The sequence below is a fragment of the Cetorhinus maximus genome, chromosome 2 (genome assembly GCF_964194155.1).
Source record: "Cetorhinus maximus chromosome 2, sCetMax3.hap1.1, whole genome shotgun sequence".
Classification (NCBI taxonomy): Eukaryota; Metazoa; Chordata; class Chondrichthyes; order Lamniformes; family Cetorhinidae; genus Cetorhinus; species Cetorhinus maximus.
In genome coordinates, this window is record NC_135880.1 from 95,877,004 (window position 1) to 95,893,543 (window position 16,540).

At 42.6% G+C, this 16,540-nt stretch overlaps 1 protein-coding gene across 1 annotated transcript in view; it reads right to left on the minus strand.

Annotated features, from left to right (window-relative positions):
* The window catches only part of trpm6 (transient receptor potential cation channel, subfamily M, member 6), a 186,879-nt gene that overhangs the window by 55,098 nt on the left and 115,241 nt on the right, over positions 1-16,540 (minus strand). The window contains exons 24-26 of the mRNA XM_078559318.1: positions 14,868-15,067; positions 13,109-13,241; positions 6,889-8,075 (exon numbers count right to left, since the gene is read on the minus strand). Coding sequence (XP_078415444.1) covers positions 6,889-8,075; positions 13,109-13,241; positions 14,868-15,067 — 1,520 coding nt within the window. The remainder of the gene's footprint in view (positions 1-6,888; positions 8,076-13,108; positions 13,242-14,867; positions 15,068-16,540) is intronic.

A 16,540-nucleotide genomic window follows, 5' to 3' on the forward strand; every position in this document is an offset into this window, starting at 1 on the left:
GAGGAAGAGTCATATTGGACTTGAAATGTTAACTCTGTTTCTCTCTCCACAGGTGCTGCCAGACCTGCTGAGTTTTTCCAGCACTTTCTGTTTTTATTCCAATATCCTCACCGTTGTGCTCGCATACCCCTAAAAATATGTAAGATATAAGGTCAAAAAATAGAATCTCTTATTCATGTTCCTTGCCTTAGTCAAGCTTAGAGCTAGATTTTTGCAGAATCATGGGGACTCTGTGGAGCTTCCAAAATGGTGGCCAGGACCCAGTTGTGGAAGTCCCGCCCCTTTTTCAGTCAGATCCCATTTTTGCTGGAAGGGAAAAGTGGGTGGGGTGTATTTCACACAAACTCAGTAATGCCATTTGAATTCAGTGCCGAGTTCAAACAGACCCCATTTTGGCTGTTACATAAAACATTAGAGCATAAGAAATAGGAGCAGGAGTGGGCCATTCAGCCCCTTGAGCCTGCTTGTGTTTCGAATTCCACATTTCCATCTAACTCCAATAACCTTTGATTCCCTTGTCAACAGAAAGCAGAGAGTTGGGATAAATGGGTCTTTTTCTGGATGGCAAGCTGTAACTAGTGGGGTGCCACAGGGTTCAGTCCTTGGGCCCCAACTATTTACAGTCTATATTAATGACTTGGATTCAGGGATAGAAGGTACTGTAGCTCAATTTGCAGATGACACCAAAATAGGTAGGAAAGTAAGTTGCAATGAAGAAATAAGAAATTTACAAATGGATATGGGCAGGTTAGGTGAATGGGTCAAAATTTGGCAGATGGAGTTTAACATGGATAAGTGTGAGGTTATCCATTTTGGTCGGAAGAATAAAAAGGCAGCTTATTATTTAAATGGAGAGAAACTTCAGAATGCTTCAGTACAGAGGGATCTGGGCGTCCTTATGCATGAATCGCTGAAAGCTAGTATGCTGGTACAGCAGGTAATAAGGAAGGCAAATGGAGTTTTGGCACTTATTGCTAAAGGAATAGAGTATAAAAATAGGGAAGTGTTGTTACAACTGTACAAGGCATTGGTAAGACTGCACCTGGAGTACTGTGCACAGTTTTTGTCCCCTTACTTGAGGAAGGATGTAGTTGCGTTGGAGACGGTTCCGAGGAGGTTCACTAGATTGATTCCAGAAATGCGGGGCTTGTCTTATGAGGAGAGATTGAACAGTTTAGGCCTATACTCACTAGAGTTTAGAAGGATGAGAGGATATCTAACTGAGGTATATAATATGCTAAAGGGGACAGACAAAGTAGACGTGGAATGGATGTTTCCTCTTGTGGGGCATTCTAGAATGAGAGGCCATAGTTTTAGGCTAAGGGGTGGTAGATTTAAAACAGAGATGAGGAGGAATTACTTTTCTCAAAGGGCCATGAATCTGTGGAATTCACTACCTCAGAGTGCAGTGGATGCCGGGACACTGAATAAATTTAAGAAGGAGATAAACAGATTTTTAATTAGTAACGGGTTGAAAGGTTATGGGGAGAGGGCAGTAAATTGGAGTTGAGGCCGAAATGAGATCAGCCATGATCGTATTGAATGGCGGGGCAGGCTCGAGGGGCTGAATTGCCTACTCCTGCTCCTAGTTCTTACGTTCTTATGTTATGTTCTTAAGAGACTATCTAACGCCATCATAAAAATATTCAATGACCCCGCCTCCACTGCCTTCTGAGGCAGAGAGCTACAAAGTTGCACAACCCTCAGAGAGAAAAAATTTCTCCTCGTCTCTGCTCTAAAAGGGTCACCCCTAATTTTAAAGCAGTGCCCCTAGTTCTGGACTCACCAACAAGAGGAAACATCCTTTCCATATCCACCTTGTCGAGATGGTTCAGGATTTTATGTACTTCAATCAAGTCACCCCTCACTCTTCTAAACTCCAGTGGAAACAAGCCCAGTCTGCCCTACATTTCCTCATAAAGTAATCCGCTCATTCCAGGTATGAATCTAGTAAACCTCCTCTGAACTACCTTGTAATGGCTTGACGTACCAGACAGGTTTCAACAAGAAATAGTTAACTATATTACAGAGAGCTTTTTTAGATGCTAGGTCCTCGACAGGAAAGCCCCCTCCCCCCGGATTACCTGTGCTTAGGGCTCATTGCTCAGTGCCTCCAAGAACAATCACGTGACCCTGATAGCCAATAGGAGATTAAGTTACTACACAACTTCAACACTTTTATATCTTTCTTAAATAAGGAGACCAAAACTGCGCACCGTATTCGAGATGTGGTCTCAGCAATGCCCTATATAACTGAAGCATAACATCCTTACTTTTATGTTCAATTGCTCTCATTAAAAAGGAAACAATTCCATTAGCCTTCTTAAATAATTGCTGTTGCTGCATACTAACTTTTTGTGACTTGTGCTAGAACACCTAGATCCCTTTGCACCTCAGAATTATGAAGCGGTTCTCCATTAAGTAATACTCTGCTTTTTTATTCTTCCTACCAAAGTGAACAGCTTCACATTTTCCCACATTATACTCCATTTGCCAGATCTTTGCCCACTCATTCAACCTACCAAATCTGTCAGCAACCTCCTTACGTCCTCTTCACAACATACTTTCCTACCTATCTTTGTGTCATCTGCAAATTTAGCTACCATGCCATCACTCCCCTCATCTAAGTCATTGATGTAAATTGTTATAAGTTGAGGCCCCAGCACGGACCCCTGTGGGATTCCACTCATCACATCCTGCCAATCAGAAAGAGACCCATTTATGCATACTCTCTGTTTTCTGCCAGCCAACCAATTTTCTATCCATGCTAATGTGTTACCCCCTACAGCCATGAGCTTTTATTTTCAGCAATAATCTTTGATGTGGCACCTCATTAAATCAAATGCCTTCTGGGAATAAGGGCCTGTTGCAAGGACTGGCCCAGCCAGCGAAGCCCTTGTCCGCTGAATGAATAAAAAAAAGAGTAGATGTAAAGGGCGTTGAAAGGATGCATATGGTCTGTATAACTGTCATTATGTGAAGTTATTTAAGTTCCAGCCCTTTATAAATGAATAAGAAACAAGCTTCCAGTGTCAGAGTTAAAGAAAAACTGTTCTAGCAGCATCAACAGCTGTTTGTTGACATTTCCCTTAGGGCTCTTTATGAATGCTTGGCTGATTTCCAAAGTCAATGGGCTGAGGGCACAGATAGACATATGGCAGCATGATATCATTGCTATAACAGAAACATGGCTTAAAGAGGGGCAAAAATGGCAGCTCAGCATCCCTGGATATGTGGTTTTCAGACAGGATAGAGCAGGATAGAGAGGGGGCTACAAAGGTGGAGGTATAGCATTATTGGTTAAAGAAGCAATTACAACTGTGAGGAGGGATGATATACCAAATGAATCATCAAATGAGGCCACATGGGTTGAGCTCAGAAATAAAAAAGGGGCAGCCACACTACTAGAAGCGTACTATAGACCCCCAAATAGTGAGAGGGAGATAAGAGCAAATATGTAGGCACATTTCTCAGTGTTAAAACAATAGGACAATAATAGTTGGGGACTTTAACAACCCTAATATCAAATGGCATACGAACAGTGTGGAGGGCACAGAAGGCACAAAATTCTTGAACTGCATTTAAAAGAACTGTTTTAGCTAGTAAGTAACAAGCCCAATGAGAGGGGGTGCAATTCTAGATTTAGTCTTAGGGAATGAAGCTGGGCAAATGGATGAAGTAGCAGTGGATGGCCATTTTGGAGATAATTACGATAATACAGCTAGGTTTAGCATAATGATGGAAAAGGATAAATATAGAACAGGACTAAGAGTTCTACATTGTGGAAAGACAAATTTTATGAAGCTGAGAAGTGATCTGTCAAAAGTGGACTGGTTACCGCTGCTTGAAGGGAAACCAGTAACAAATCAGTGGGAGGCATTCAAAAGTGAGATTCTACCAGCGCATTGTAGACATATCCCCACAAAGAGAATGGGTGGTAATGCCAAATCTAGAGTTCTCTGGTTATCTAGCAGTATACAGGGTAAGATAAAGCAGAAAAAGAAAGCTTATGACAATTGCAAAAAAATTAATATGTTAGAAAGCCTAGAGGAGTATAGAAAATACAGGGGCGAAGTAAAAAAGAAAATTAGGAAAGCAAAGAGAGGATATGAAAAAATATTGGCAGATAAAATCAAGGAAAACCCAAAGATGTTTTATCAGTACATTAACAGCAAGGACATAACTAAGAAAAGAGTAGGGCCTATCACGGATGTACAAGGTAACTTATGCATTGATGCAGAAGATGTGGGCAGGCTTCTTAAATAAGTACTTTGTCTCTATCTTCTCAAAGGAGAGGGATGATGCAGACATTCTAGTTAATGAGGAGGAGTGTGAAATATTAGATACAATAAGCATGAGAGAGGAAGTACAGGAGGGACTGTCATCCTTGAAGGTGGATAAGTCACTGAGGCCAGATGGACTGTATCCCAGGTTGTTAAAGGAAGCCAGGGAGGAAATACTGGATGCTCTGAGGATCATTTTTCAATCCTCACTAGGTACAGACGAGCTACCAGAGGATTGCACGTCTGCGAATGTTGTACCATTGTATAAAAAGGGCATGAGGGATAGGCCAGAAAATGATAGGGCAGTCAGTCTGACTTTGGTGGTGGACAAATCATTGGAATCAATTCTGATAGATGGAATAAACTGTCACTTAAAAAGGAATGGATTCATCAGGGATAGTGAGCATGGTTTTGTTAAGGGAAAGTCGTGTCTTACTTGCTTAAGTCATTTTTTTGAGGAAGTAGCAAAGAGGGAATTGACGAGGGTAGTGCAGTGTATAGGGGGGGTCTACATGGATTTTAGTAAGGCATTTGACAAGATCCCATGTGGCATACTGGTCAGAAAAGTAAAAGTCCATGGGATACAGAGGAATGTGGGGAATTGGATCCAAAATTAGCTCAGTGTCAGGAAACAAAGGGTTTCAATGGATGTTTTTGTGAGTGGAAAGTGGTTTCCAGTGGTGTTCCACAGGACTCTGTTGGGCCCCTTGCTGTTTGTGGTATATAATCAATGATTTGGACTTAAACGTGGGAGGCATGATTTGGAAATTTTCAGATGACACAAAAATCAGCCATGTAGTTGATAGTGAAGAGGATAGCTGTCGACTCCAGAATTATATCAACGGTTTGGTTGAGTGGGCAGAAAAGTAGCAACTGGAATTAAATCCGGAGAAGTGTGAGGTAATACATTTTGGGAGGGAAAACAAAGCAAGGGAATACACAATAAACAGGAGGATATTGAGAGGGGTAGAGGAAGTGAGAGACCTTGGAGTGCATGCCTACAGGTCCTGGAAGGTAGTGAGACAGGTAGATAAGGTGGCAAAAAAGGTATATGGAATGCTTTCCTTTATTAGATGAGGTATAGAATACAAAAGCAGGGATGCAATGCTAGAACTGTATAAAATGCCAGTTAGGCCACAGCTGAAATTCTGTGTGCAGTTCTGGTCACCACATTACAGGAAGGACATAATTGCTCTGCAGAGAGTACAAGAGGAGATTTACAAAAATGTTGCCAGGGCTTGAAAATTGTAGCTATCAGAAAAGATTGGGTAGCCTGGGTTGTTTTCCTTAGAACAAAGGATGCTGAGAGGTGACTTGATTGAGGTGTACAACATTGTGAGGGGCCTAGACAGAGTAGAGAGGAAATACTTGATTCCCCTAGTGGAGAGGTCAATTACCAGTGGGCACAGATTTAAGGTGATCGGTAGAAGGATTAAAGGGGATATTAGGAAAACTTTTTGACAGGGTGATAGATGTCTGAAATTCACTGCCTGGACTGATGGTTGAGGCAGAGACCCTGAGCTCATTTAAAAAGTGCCTGGATCTGCATCTGAAGCACTGTAACCTGCGAGGCTATGGACTGGGTGCTAGAAGGTGGAATTAGAATGGGCAGCTAAGTTTTTTCAGCCAGAACATACATGATGGGTTGAATGGCTTCTTTCTGTGCTGTAACATTTCTACAGTTCTATAGTTTCTATGGTTCAAAGGCTATAATTATCTCACAGGGGTTCCGAGTTCACGGTTTGATTAATAGCCCAAAAAGGCTATTAAAGGGTTAGCTGTCTTTGATTTGGGTTTATGAATAGAAGTTTGTTTGTCTTTATAAGATATTAAGCACTTGAGATTTAAAAGGTTTTAATGGACTTTCATGAATGGGAGTTTTATTCAATATAGTGAAGGCTGTATTACATTTTTAGATCTTTGTTTGATTTCATCTCAATATGGCTCCTGAGGTCTGCTCATAGTGGATACAGAGTGTGTTGGCATAAGAGTATAATTACCATGGGTGGTTGGTGAGTTGGCATGTAGCATGAGTTGGCATGAGTTGGCATGCGGGCTATCAGAGGCCATGGGGTAGATAGGGGGCATGATTTGGTGAGGTGGCATGGAGAGTGGATGGGGGTTAATGGGGTGTGAGGGGTGAGGACTAAAGTGTAATTTTAAAAACTGGGATAAAGGCCCAGAGAACTGAGGTGGATCTTTTAACTAGCCAGCTTCAGCATTCAGCCACCCCTAAGGCCGCCTCTGATCTGCTTCCATGGTTGGAGGGTCCGGCTCTATCTCGCATCCCCTCCCCAGAGTGAAAATCGGGGTCTTTCTACCAAGGTGGGTCCAGTGAGTCGGAAAATATCCCAACCTGAGCTACCTTCTTTGGTAGTAAAAATCCAGACTATTGAGGATTAAATGGAATTAAATTAAATTCTCACCACAAGGCCACACACCTCCACCTCCCATTAAAATGTTCTGTTAAAGCATTGTTTGCAATATGCATTTACATATATAGGACTCAAATTATTAAGAAATCACTCTTTAATTTTAGCTTGTGGCTTCTTGAGGTCATGGACATTTGCCTATTAGTATTATTACAAAATATAATAAAAATAACCTTTCAATTTGCTTCTGCCCCACAGATTTTCATCCTTCTGAATCCTGAACCTGAAGCTGTTTCTTCGAGAAGACCAGCTGTTCCTTCTCAGTGGATTTATCCAGTAGGAAATGCTGTTATATTTGTTCTTGGAGAAAGACTCCAAGCTGGTAAGTCTAGATCTGTCTGAATTGCATGAGAAGGAATGAGACTTTTTGACCTGAGTGTGGCATGATCCACCATTCCTACAGTTACAGTCAGTATTAAATAAAGAATGCACACATTTTTTATTTTGATTTTCCAAACTTGCACTGAAGATTCCCGGCTCATCATCTTCGTTGAATGCCCAGTTGACGTAACCACCTTCAATCTCTTTAGTATAATTGCTGGGCAATAGGGAAGCATCAATAACCATAGGAGAAGCTAGTAGGTTCAATGAAAGTTGATCTACTGTCCCATCAGTTGTTACAGGTGACATATGAATAGCATCCCATTGTTTACCATGGTCTTCTGCCTTGTTCTGCTCAGAGAGCATCCTTTGAAAGCTGAGTTGTACTGGTGTGCTGCATGGGCTTTTCTCTCGCTTCTGAGCTATTGAGTTTAAGTTGGTCAATGTCAGGGTGCTTGGAAGTGACAAATTAAAACGGAGTTCTGTACACTTAGGACTTTCGAGAGGTAAGGGGACTAGGGATAACTGTTCATATTTATGAGGTGATGTGGGCTCAAGTAACATCTCTGACATGATAGTGTCACCTTCCAACCATTTTTGCTTCAGATGTGTTCGATGAGCATATAACTCCTGGTTGTTCTCATTCTGCTTTTCTGATTTAGGTGACTCAGCTACAATGTTTGAATTGTGATAGCATATTGAAGGCTTCTGGCTGTTTGTTAAGTTTCGAAGTAATGAAGGTGGAGTGCTATAATAATTTTGCTTCGCTTCAGCTGAAAAATGGTCTAAGGGATTCAGGTGAGTTACATTGCTCCAGCTATGGGGCAGCTTCCGAAAGTCATTGTTTTCTGTGTTTGTCCCTAAGAATGCATTGTCCACTTTTAAACTATCCACAGCAGAGATCACTTTGAGAGTGTCCACAGTCAGGGCTGAGAGGTCCTGCAGATGTCCAAGCTGGCTGTCCAAACTGTGCAAAGATTCCTTGACATAATGCACTTTTTCATTTACTTCTTTCAAATGCATTGCCATTTCTTCAACTCTAGAAAATAAGACACATTTTAGCTATTTTGATTCCTTCAATTTACCACATTTTCTGAAACAGCCAACTAGGAATCTCCAGCTGAAACACCTTGGAATGTTTTACTACATTAAAGGCACTATATAAAGGCAAGTTTTTATTGTTTAGATATGAATCTGCCGATCCTCTTTATTGTGATAATTAGTCTAATGACAGGAGTTTTCCAGTTGCAACCCAAGCAGAGGGGAAAAACAGATTTGACTGTTTATGATATGACAGCACCAATTCAGTCAAATGGTATCTCAATTTGTTTTGTTCCAAACAATTTTCTAATATCTATATATGCAGGTGATGGTGTAGTGGACTAGTAATCCAGGGACCCAGGGTAATGCTCTGGGGATGGGTTCAAATCCCGTCACGGCAGGTAGTGGAATTTGAATTCAATAAAAATCTGAAGTTAAAAGTCTAACGATGACTGTGAAACCATCGTCGATTGTTGTAAAAACCCATCAGGTTCACTAATGCCCTTTAGAGAAGGAAATCTGTCGTCCTGACCTGGCCTGGTCTGGCCTACAGGTGACCCACAGCAATATGGTTGACTCTTAAATGCCCTCTGAAATGGTCTAGCAAGCCACTCAGTTGTATCAAACTGCTAGAAAGACACTAAAAAGGCATGAAACCGGACGGACCACCTGGCATCAACCTAGGAACCGGAAACGACAACGGCAACCGCAGTCCTGTCAACCCTGGAAAGTCCTCCTTACTAACATCTGGTGGCTAGTGCCAAAATTGGGAGAGCTGTCTCACAGACTAGTTAAGCAACAGCCTGACATAGTCATGCTCATGGAATCATACCTTACAGATAGTGTCTCAGACACCACCATCACCATCCCTGCGTATGTCTTGTCCCACCGGCAGGACAGGCCCACGAGAGGTGGTGGAACAGCGGTATACAGTCATGAGGGGGTTGCCCTGGGAATCCTCAACATTGACGCCGGACCCATGAGGTCTCATGGCATCAGGTCAAACACGGGCAAGGAAACCTCCTGCTGATTACCACGTACCGCCCTCCCTCAGCTGATGAATCAATGCTCCCCCATGTTGAACACCATTTGGAGGAAGCTCTGAGGTTGGCAAGGGCACAGAATGTACTCTGGTTGGGGGGCTTCAATGTCCATCACCAAGAGTGGCTCGATAGTACCTCTAGTGACTGAGCTGGCCGAATCCTAACTGACATAGCTGCTAGATTGGGTCTGGTGGTGAGGGAACCAACAAGAGGGAAAAACATACTTGACCTCATCCTCACCAACCTGCCTGCTGCAGATACACCTGTCCCAAGACAGCATCGGTAGGACTGACCACCGTACAGTTGTTGTGGAGACCGTGACCCGCCTTCACATTGAGGATACCCTCCAGTGTGTTGTGTGGCACTACCACCGTGCTAAATGAGATAGATTTCAAACGGATCTAGCAACTGAAGACTAGGCATCCATGAGGTGCTGTGGGCCATCAGCAGCAGCAGAATTGTACTCGAACACAATCTGTAAGCACATGGCCCAGCATATCCTTACGCTATCATTACCATCAAGCCAGGGGATCAACCCTGGTTCAATCAAGAGTGCAGGAGGGCATGCCAGGAGCAGCACCTGGCATACCAAAAATGAGATGTCAACCTGATGAAGCTCTAACACAGGACTACTGGCGTGCCAAACAACATAAGCAGCAAGTGATAGGGCTAAGCGATCCCACAACCAACGGATCAGATCCAAGCTCTGCAGCGCTGCCACATCCTGTTGTGAATGGTGGTGGACAATTAAACAACTCACTGGAGGAAGAGGCTCCACAAATATCCCCACCCTCAATAATGGAGGACTGCAGTCCATAAGTGCAAAAGATAAGGCTGAAGAATTTGCTCCAATCTTCAGCCAGAAGTGCCGAGTGGATGATCCATCTTGGCCTCCTCCGCATGTTCCCAGCATCACAGATGTCAGTCTTCAGCCAATTCGATTCACTCCACATGATATCAAGAAACGACTGAAGGCACTGGATACTGCAAAGGCAATGGGCCCTGACAGCATTCCGGCAATAGAACTGAAGCCTTGTGCTCCAGAACTTTCCACGCCCCTAGCCAAGCTGTTCCAGTACAGCTACAACACTGGCATCTACCCGGCTATGTGGAAAATTGTCCAAGTATGTCCTGTACACAAAAAGCAGGACAAATCCAAACCGGCCAATTACCGCCCCATCAGTTTACTCTTGGTCATCAGTAAAGTAATAGAAGGAGTCATCAATAATGCTATTAAGCAGCACTTGCTTAGTAATAACCTGCTCACTGATGTTCAGTTTGGGTTCTGCCAGGGCCTCTCACCTCCTGACCTCATTACAGCCTTGGTTCAAACATGGACAAAAGAGCTGAACTCCTGAGGTGACGTGAGAGTGACTGCCCTTGACATCAAGGCCGCATTTGACTGAGTGTGGCATTAAGGAGCCCGAGCAAAACTGGAGTCAATGGGAATCAGAGGGAAAACTCTCCACTGGTTGCAGTCATACCTAACACAAAAGGAAGATGGTTGTAGTTGTTGGAGGTCAGTCATCTCAGCTCCAGGACATCAGTGTAGTGTCCTCAGCCCAATCATCTTCAGCTGCTTCACCAATTACCTTCCTTCCATCATAAGGTCAGAAGTGGGGATGTTCGCTGATGATTGCACAATGTTCAGCGCCATTCGCGACTCCTCAGATACTGAAGCAGTCCATGTCCAAATGCAGCAAGACCTGGACAATACTCAATTTGGGCTGACAAGTGGCAAGTAACATTTGCGCCATTCAAGTGCCAGGCAATGACCATCTCCAACAAGAGAGAATCCAACCATCGCCCCTTGATGTTCAATGGCATTACCATCACTGGATCCCTCACTATCAACATCCTGGGGGGTTACCATTAACCAGAAACTGAACTGGACTAGCCATATAAATACTGTGGCTACAAGAGCAGGTCAGAGGCTAGAAATCATGCAACGAGTAACTCACCTCCTGACTCCCCAAAGCCTGTCCACCATCTACAAGGCACAAGTCAGGAGTGTGATGGAATACTCCCTACTTGCTTGGATGAGTGCAGCTCCCACAACACTCAAGAAGCTTGACACCATCCAGGACAAAGCAGCACGCTTGATGGCACCACATCCACAAACATTCACTCCCTCCACCACCAACACACAGTAGCAGCAGCGTGTACCATCTACAAGATGCACTGCAGGAATTCACCAAGGCTCCTTAGACAGCATCTTCCAAACCCACGACCACTACCATCTAGAAGGACAAGGACAGTAGATAGATGGGAACGGCTACACCTATAAGTTCCCCTCCAAGTCACTCACCATCCTGACTTGGAAATATATCACCGTTCCTTCACTGTCGCTGGGTCAAGATCCTGCAACTCACTTCACTGTGGGTGTACCTACTCCACATAGACTGCAGCGGTTCAAGAAGGCAGCTCACCACTACCTTCTCAATGGCAATTAGGGATGGGCAATAAATGCTGGCCCAGCCTATGAAGCCCACATCCCGTGAATGAATAAAAAAAACCTTGCCTATTTCCTGTTTGTTCTTCCTGTAAAGCATCTTGATATTGCTTTTTCACTCTAAGGCACTCTTTGAAAAGTATGCTGTTATTGCATTATACAGACTGAGGGTTGGTTGAGAGTAAGCAATAAAGTTGTAGGTTATAAAAGTCCTCAACCATTTCAGCATATTCCCACTGTGATGTGAACATGAGTACATGAGTACAGTTGGCAATTAGGTATACCAGATCCTGACCTAGCAGTGATTCTGTAATAGTTTTGTGATGGCCAAAACTTCACTGGCCCCTTACGAGACCATTGCCATCAATGGGGCACGGCAAAGGCAGTAACTTCCTGCTCCGGGAATTCCTTCAGAGGGACCTGGCATATGGTACACCTGATCAGAACATATATATTTGCTGGCCCACTAGCAGGCATGGGGTCCACGTGAGATCCAGGCTGTAAATGAGGCCTAACTGCAACCCGGAAGAATTTTGCAGCATTTGATCCTGAATGCCTGGCTCGCTCTTATGGTTTAGTTTTATACCAGGCAGTGCAATTATTCAATAATTCACCCAAGAGCCAAGACAGGACAACACAATTAATGCTAAAACCATCATTTCTCTATCCATTGTGACAACTTAGTTTCCTACAAGTTTTATGCTCTCAGCTTTTCAGCGAAAATGCTTTCTGCTATAATTTGAAATAGAGTTTAATTTAAAATAAGAGTGTGAAATAGGCACACATACAATCTGCTTTTAAGAATACCATAAGGAATGACATAGAGGATAGACTTTAAACTCATCTGACAGAGTGGTTGACATGTAGAGTCAGTGAGTGGCTGTATAGCTGATAGCTCTGCATTCGCAAAACTTGCAATAAATAAAAATCAACAAAAGGTTTTTAACTGCTTAAAGTTTTAGCTTCAAAACAAGTAAACCTCAGCCGCTAGATAGAAATTTACTCTTTGTCTCACACTATACAGAAGTCTTGTCCACAAGTTAACTTAAACCTGTTACATAGCAACTAGCATGTGCATCTAGGGATATTTTACTACATTAAAGGCATTATAGAAATCAAAGCTGTTGGTGATGGTGTTACAATGGGTCCCTTTAAGCCATGGGTTTAATCTAATGCAGACTGATGGATGAAAACGTTCCCATGTTATCAATAAAGACATCAATGAATGAGTTTACAGAGTCTCAATCAAGTTCATAGCAGACACAGGTTCAAAGCACAAAATTCCCCTATTTCAGTGTCATTCAAAGACACTAAGAATGCTTGGTATAAAGCATGGAAGTATTGTAATGGTGCTGTAGAGGGTGCTATTCTGAGGTCAAAGTCAAGGCCTATTTTTGGAGCAGAATTTGACTGAGCATTACTCTGAGATCTACTGTGCCCTTGGAGGATTTCCTGCTGACACTGGCATTCCAAATCTTAACAAGCATAAAACTTAATAATAATAATACTTTAATCGGGAAACTGCTGCAGATTTACCTTTTAGTTGTTACTCTAATTCTTTCATTGTCACTTGAATGATGATTTTCATTCTTCTCATGAAAGTATTTCTCCACACATAGCTCTTCAAAGTCATGAAGCTTTTTCAACTCCTCCTTACTCAGATACAATTCTATTCAAAATGAAGTTTTCTAAACTGGTTAAATATTCAGCATCAAGCAGATAATTCGTTTTTTAAAACATATTTATTATTTCCTTTCTCTCGCGGTCTTCCAATGCCAGGCATTTTGTGGAATTGCTGTTTAAATAGCAGCCAGGTGGCCTGCTCCCAGGTCTCTAACCATGCTGCTCCACAGGCAGCTGCAGTGACAATACCTGCCACCTCCCCATCCTATGACCAACAAATAGTTTCTCCTCGAGTTTTCAGTTTGGGGGTGGGCGCATTGACTGGGGCTACACTGCCTGCATGATGTTCCTTTCCATTGAAGTCACTGGATCTGCTCATGCCCAAAATGCTTATGACAGTAGCTTTAATGTTGACCTCATCACCCACATAACATGGGCTATTGGTTTACACAGTAAGTGCTATCTCTTACTTTCATGACAGGTCATTCATATATTGATGGTTTAAAAAGACTTCAGTGAAAAGATCTGCCTCATCAAGAGCATCCAGTCTCCTGTCTCCTTGAATTAAATATTCAATGTGTTGCTTTATATGTATACTTATTTTGTCCCAGTGCCCAAATTGTCTCCAGGACAGATTTCTTCATAAACACATCACAACTGAGAGTTCCCTTCAGTGTCCAATAGAGGGCACCAAACTAACATCACTGATAGCATTTTTAACATCTTATATGTCAATTGAATTGAATTGAATTGGTTAAAGTAACCAGCTGTAAAAATCTGCAGTGTAGTCCTGATGTAACTTCAATTGGGATCTGCTGGAATGGCTGGAAACTAGACTGGGACTGAGTTCTGACCTTGCTTTGAAGAATCCAGCTTTGTGGGAGAGAACCACATGCCATTGCTTATGAAGATATGCCATGAGTTCCCATGTCAAAGAAACCCAGCTTATGGTTGACACTTGGACAGACAGGGCATAAATCTGGTCCCATGAGCAGATACAGAGACCAGCTAGGTGTCCAGACTGGGATCATGGTCTGGGCCCTCAAATCACAAGGGCTTAAACAACTAAAATCAGACTCCAAGGAATGGAGGCTATGGAGTTGAGATTGTAGGGATAATTTTCACTTTGGACACTGGATGAAAACTGGTGGCCATGAATTAACAGTCTGTTATGCAACACACCCAATTTTGCTTTCCAGCATTTGAAGGATCACAGGCAGATGCCAATGACCCAAAATTCCATGTTGCAGCTTGTTAGGGCTCCAATATGCTGTGTCATCAAGCTAATTCACACCACTGATCCTTCTTACTGGTTAAGCTCATTTACAAATCACAGTGTTAGCTTCAAACCAGAACACTGGGAGCTTTGAACTCCATAATGATCCCTACAATTGTTCACACTGCACTGCAAGTAAAAGATTAGGAAGACTCCGGCTACTAATATGTAAATAGAAGCTTTAATTTGCACTGATGCGCCAATGCAAAAAAACGGAATTGTGTGCATCAAAATAAAAAATATTGTTACTGTCCACTTTATAAAACATTGTAAGAGGAGAAACAACCCCGTGCAGAACAAATTTATTGCTACATTATGAAGAACAGGGTCATTGTTTACAATGTTTCTACCAACAAAATTCACATTAGTCATTGTCTTAATATTGGTGTTACTTACTTAACCCAACATCCTCATCTTCTTGATCCACCTCATTTTTTGCTCGACGTTGGTAAATTCGACTCATGAGCAGAGCTACGTGGCTGAAGATAATAATTGGCGGTGGCAGCCATGGCTTTTCATGATAGGTCATAATGTAACGGTAGCGATTGTATTTCCAAAGTCTGTTGGAGATGGATTTCATCTCATAATACACATTACTATAGGGAAAAACATAATCAGAACTGTTAAAGCAGTGAAGAGTAAAACTTGATATTACACTCAATACGAATGTACACACTGAGCCTAAACTCAGATTTAATTACAATAAAGGCCAAATGAATTTCTCTTGTTAGAATAGCCTCTCACTTCAAAATTGTATTTCTGTTGAAGCGTTTTTCTCTATCAAATCAGATGCATCATTCACTCGTCAGGTTTTTTTTCCTATTATCAGGGCTGTAGTCAATGCTCCACTAACACTGAACTTGGCAAAACAGGATTTAAAGAGCTCATGATTTCAAGTGATATACAAAGTTACTTCCTGAAGCACCGCTACACAACAAGGCCTACTATACCAGCCACAGATAGCTGGTAGTAAAGTAAAGCTGACCAAGGATCAACAGGAGAGCCATCTTCTCGAGACCTCTGCATAATATTTAACTTTCATGGCATCATGACTATCAATTTGTATGCACTGGATTTGTGAGTTGTTGCTATCTACGAACAATTCCGATGAAGGATCATCAACCTGAAACAGTACTCTGTTTCTCTCTCCACAGATGCTGAATGAACTACTCTGTTTTTTTTAGTATTTCCTGCTTTTATTTGTTGCTGTTTACAGATGCAGCAAGACAATCATAGATGCAATATTCAGCTAAAGCAATAACTTCATAACTTCCTTGACTGACCAACATCAGCAACAATATGAGAGGGGAACCTAGCTCTGCAGGGCTATTGACATTTCCAGAGTCCAAGGGCTACACCCAAGTTGGCATTCACATCCCTGTTTACAAAGCTGTGCCCTATCTCAATAGATGGATTGCTAATCTATGATAGCTTCCAGCTCTGTTGTCTCAGATGAATATTGGGCATTTCCTAGCAAGACAGGGTGCTGAACATGGAAGTACACCAGCATGCAGGAATCCCCAGCATGTTTGCCCTCTTGAGCCAGTAGCGACTCCATTGGCTGGGTCATGTGAGCCAAATGGATGACAGCCACATCCCCAAAGACATGCTCTATGGCGAGCTTGCTATCAGCCCGAGACCAAAGTGTCTGCGATACAAGGATATCTACAAGTGAGATTTCAGGTTGACCAGAATCAGAGTTGAAGCATGGGAAGTCCTTGCTGCTGATCGGAGTGTCTGAAGACAAGCCTGACAGGAAGGGCATGGAAAAAGCAGAGGACAAAAGAAGTGACCAGATGGCGGAAAAGAGAGTCCTCCAGAAGGAAAAAACATCAGCCAAACTCAGACCAACGCTATTCATCTGTGCCAGCTGTGGAAGGGACTGCCACTCACAAATCAGCCTCTACAGCCACCATAGACGAACATCATTACAGAAGTGTCATACACCCTGGGTGCAGTATATCATCTCCTGAGACAGACGGATGCCATCAATATGACCAAAAGAGATTTTATTCTTTCAACGTGGGTAGGGTATGTGACAATGTGGAATCAAACAGATTAATACCTAC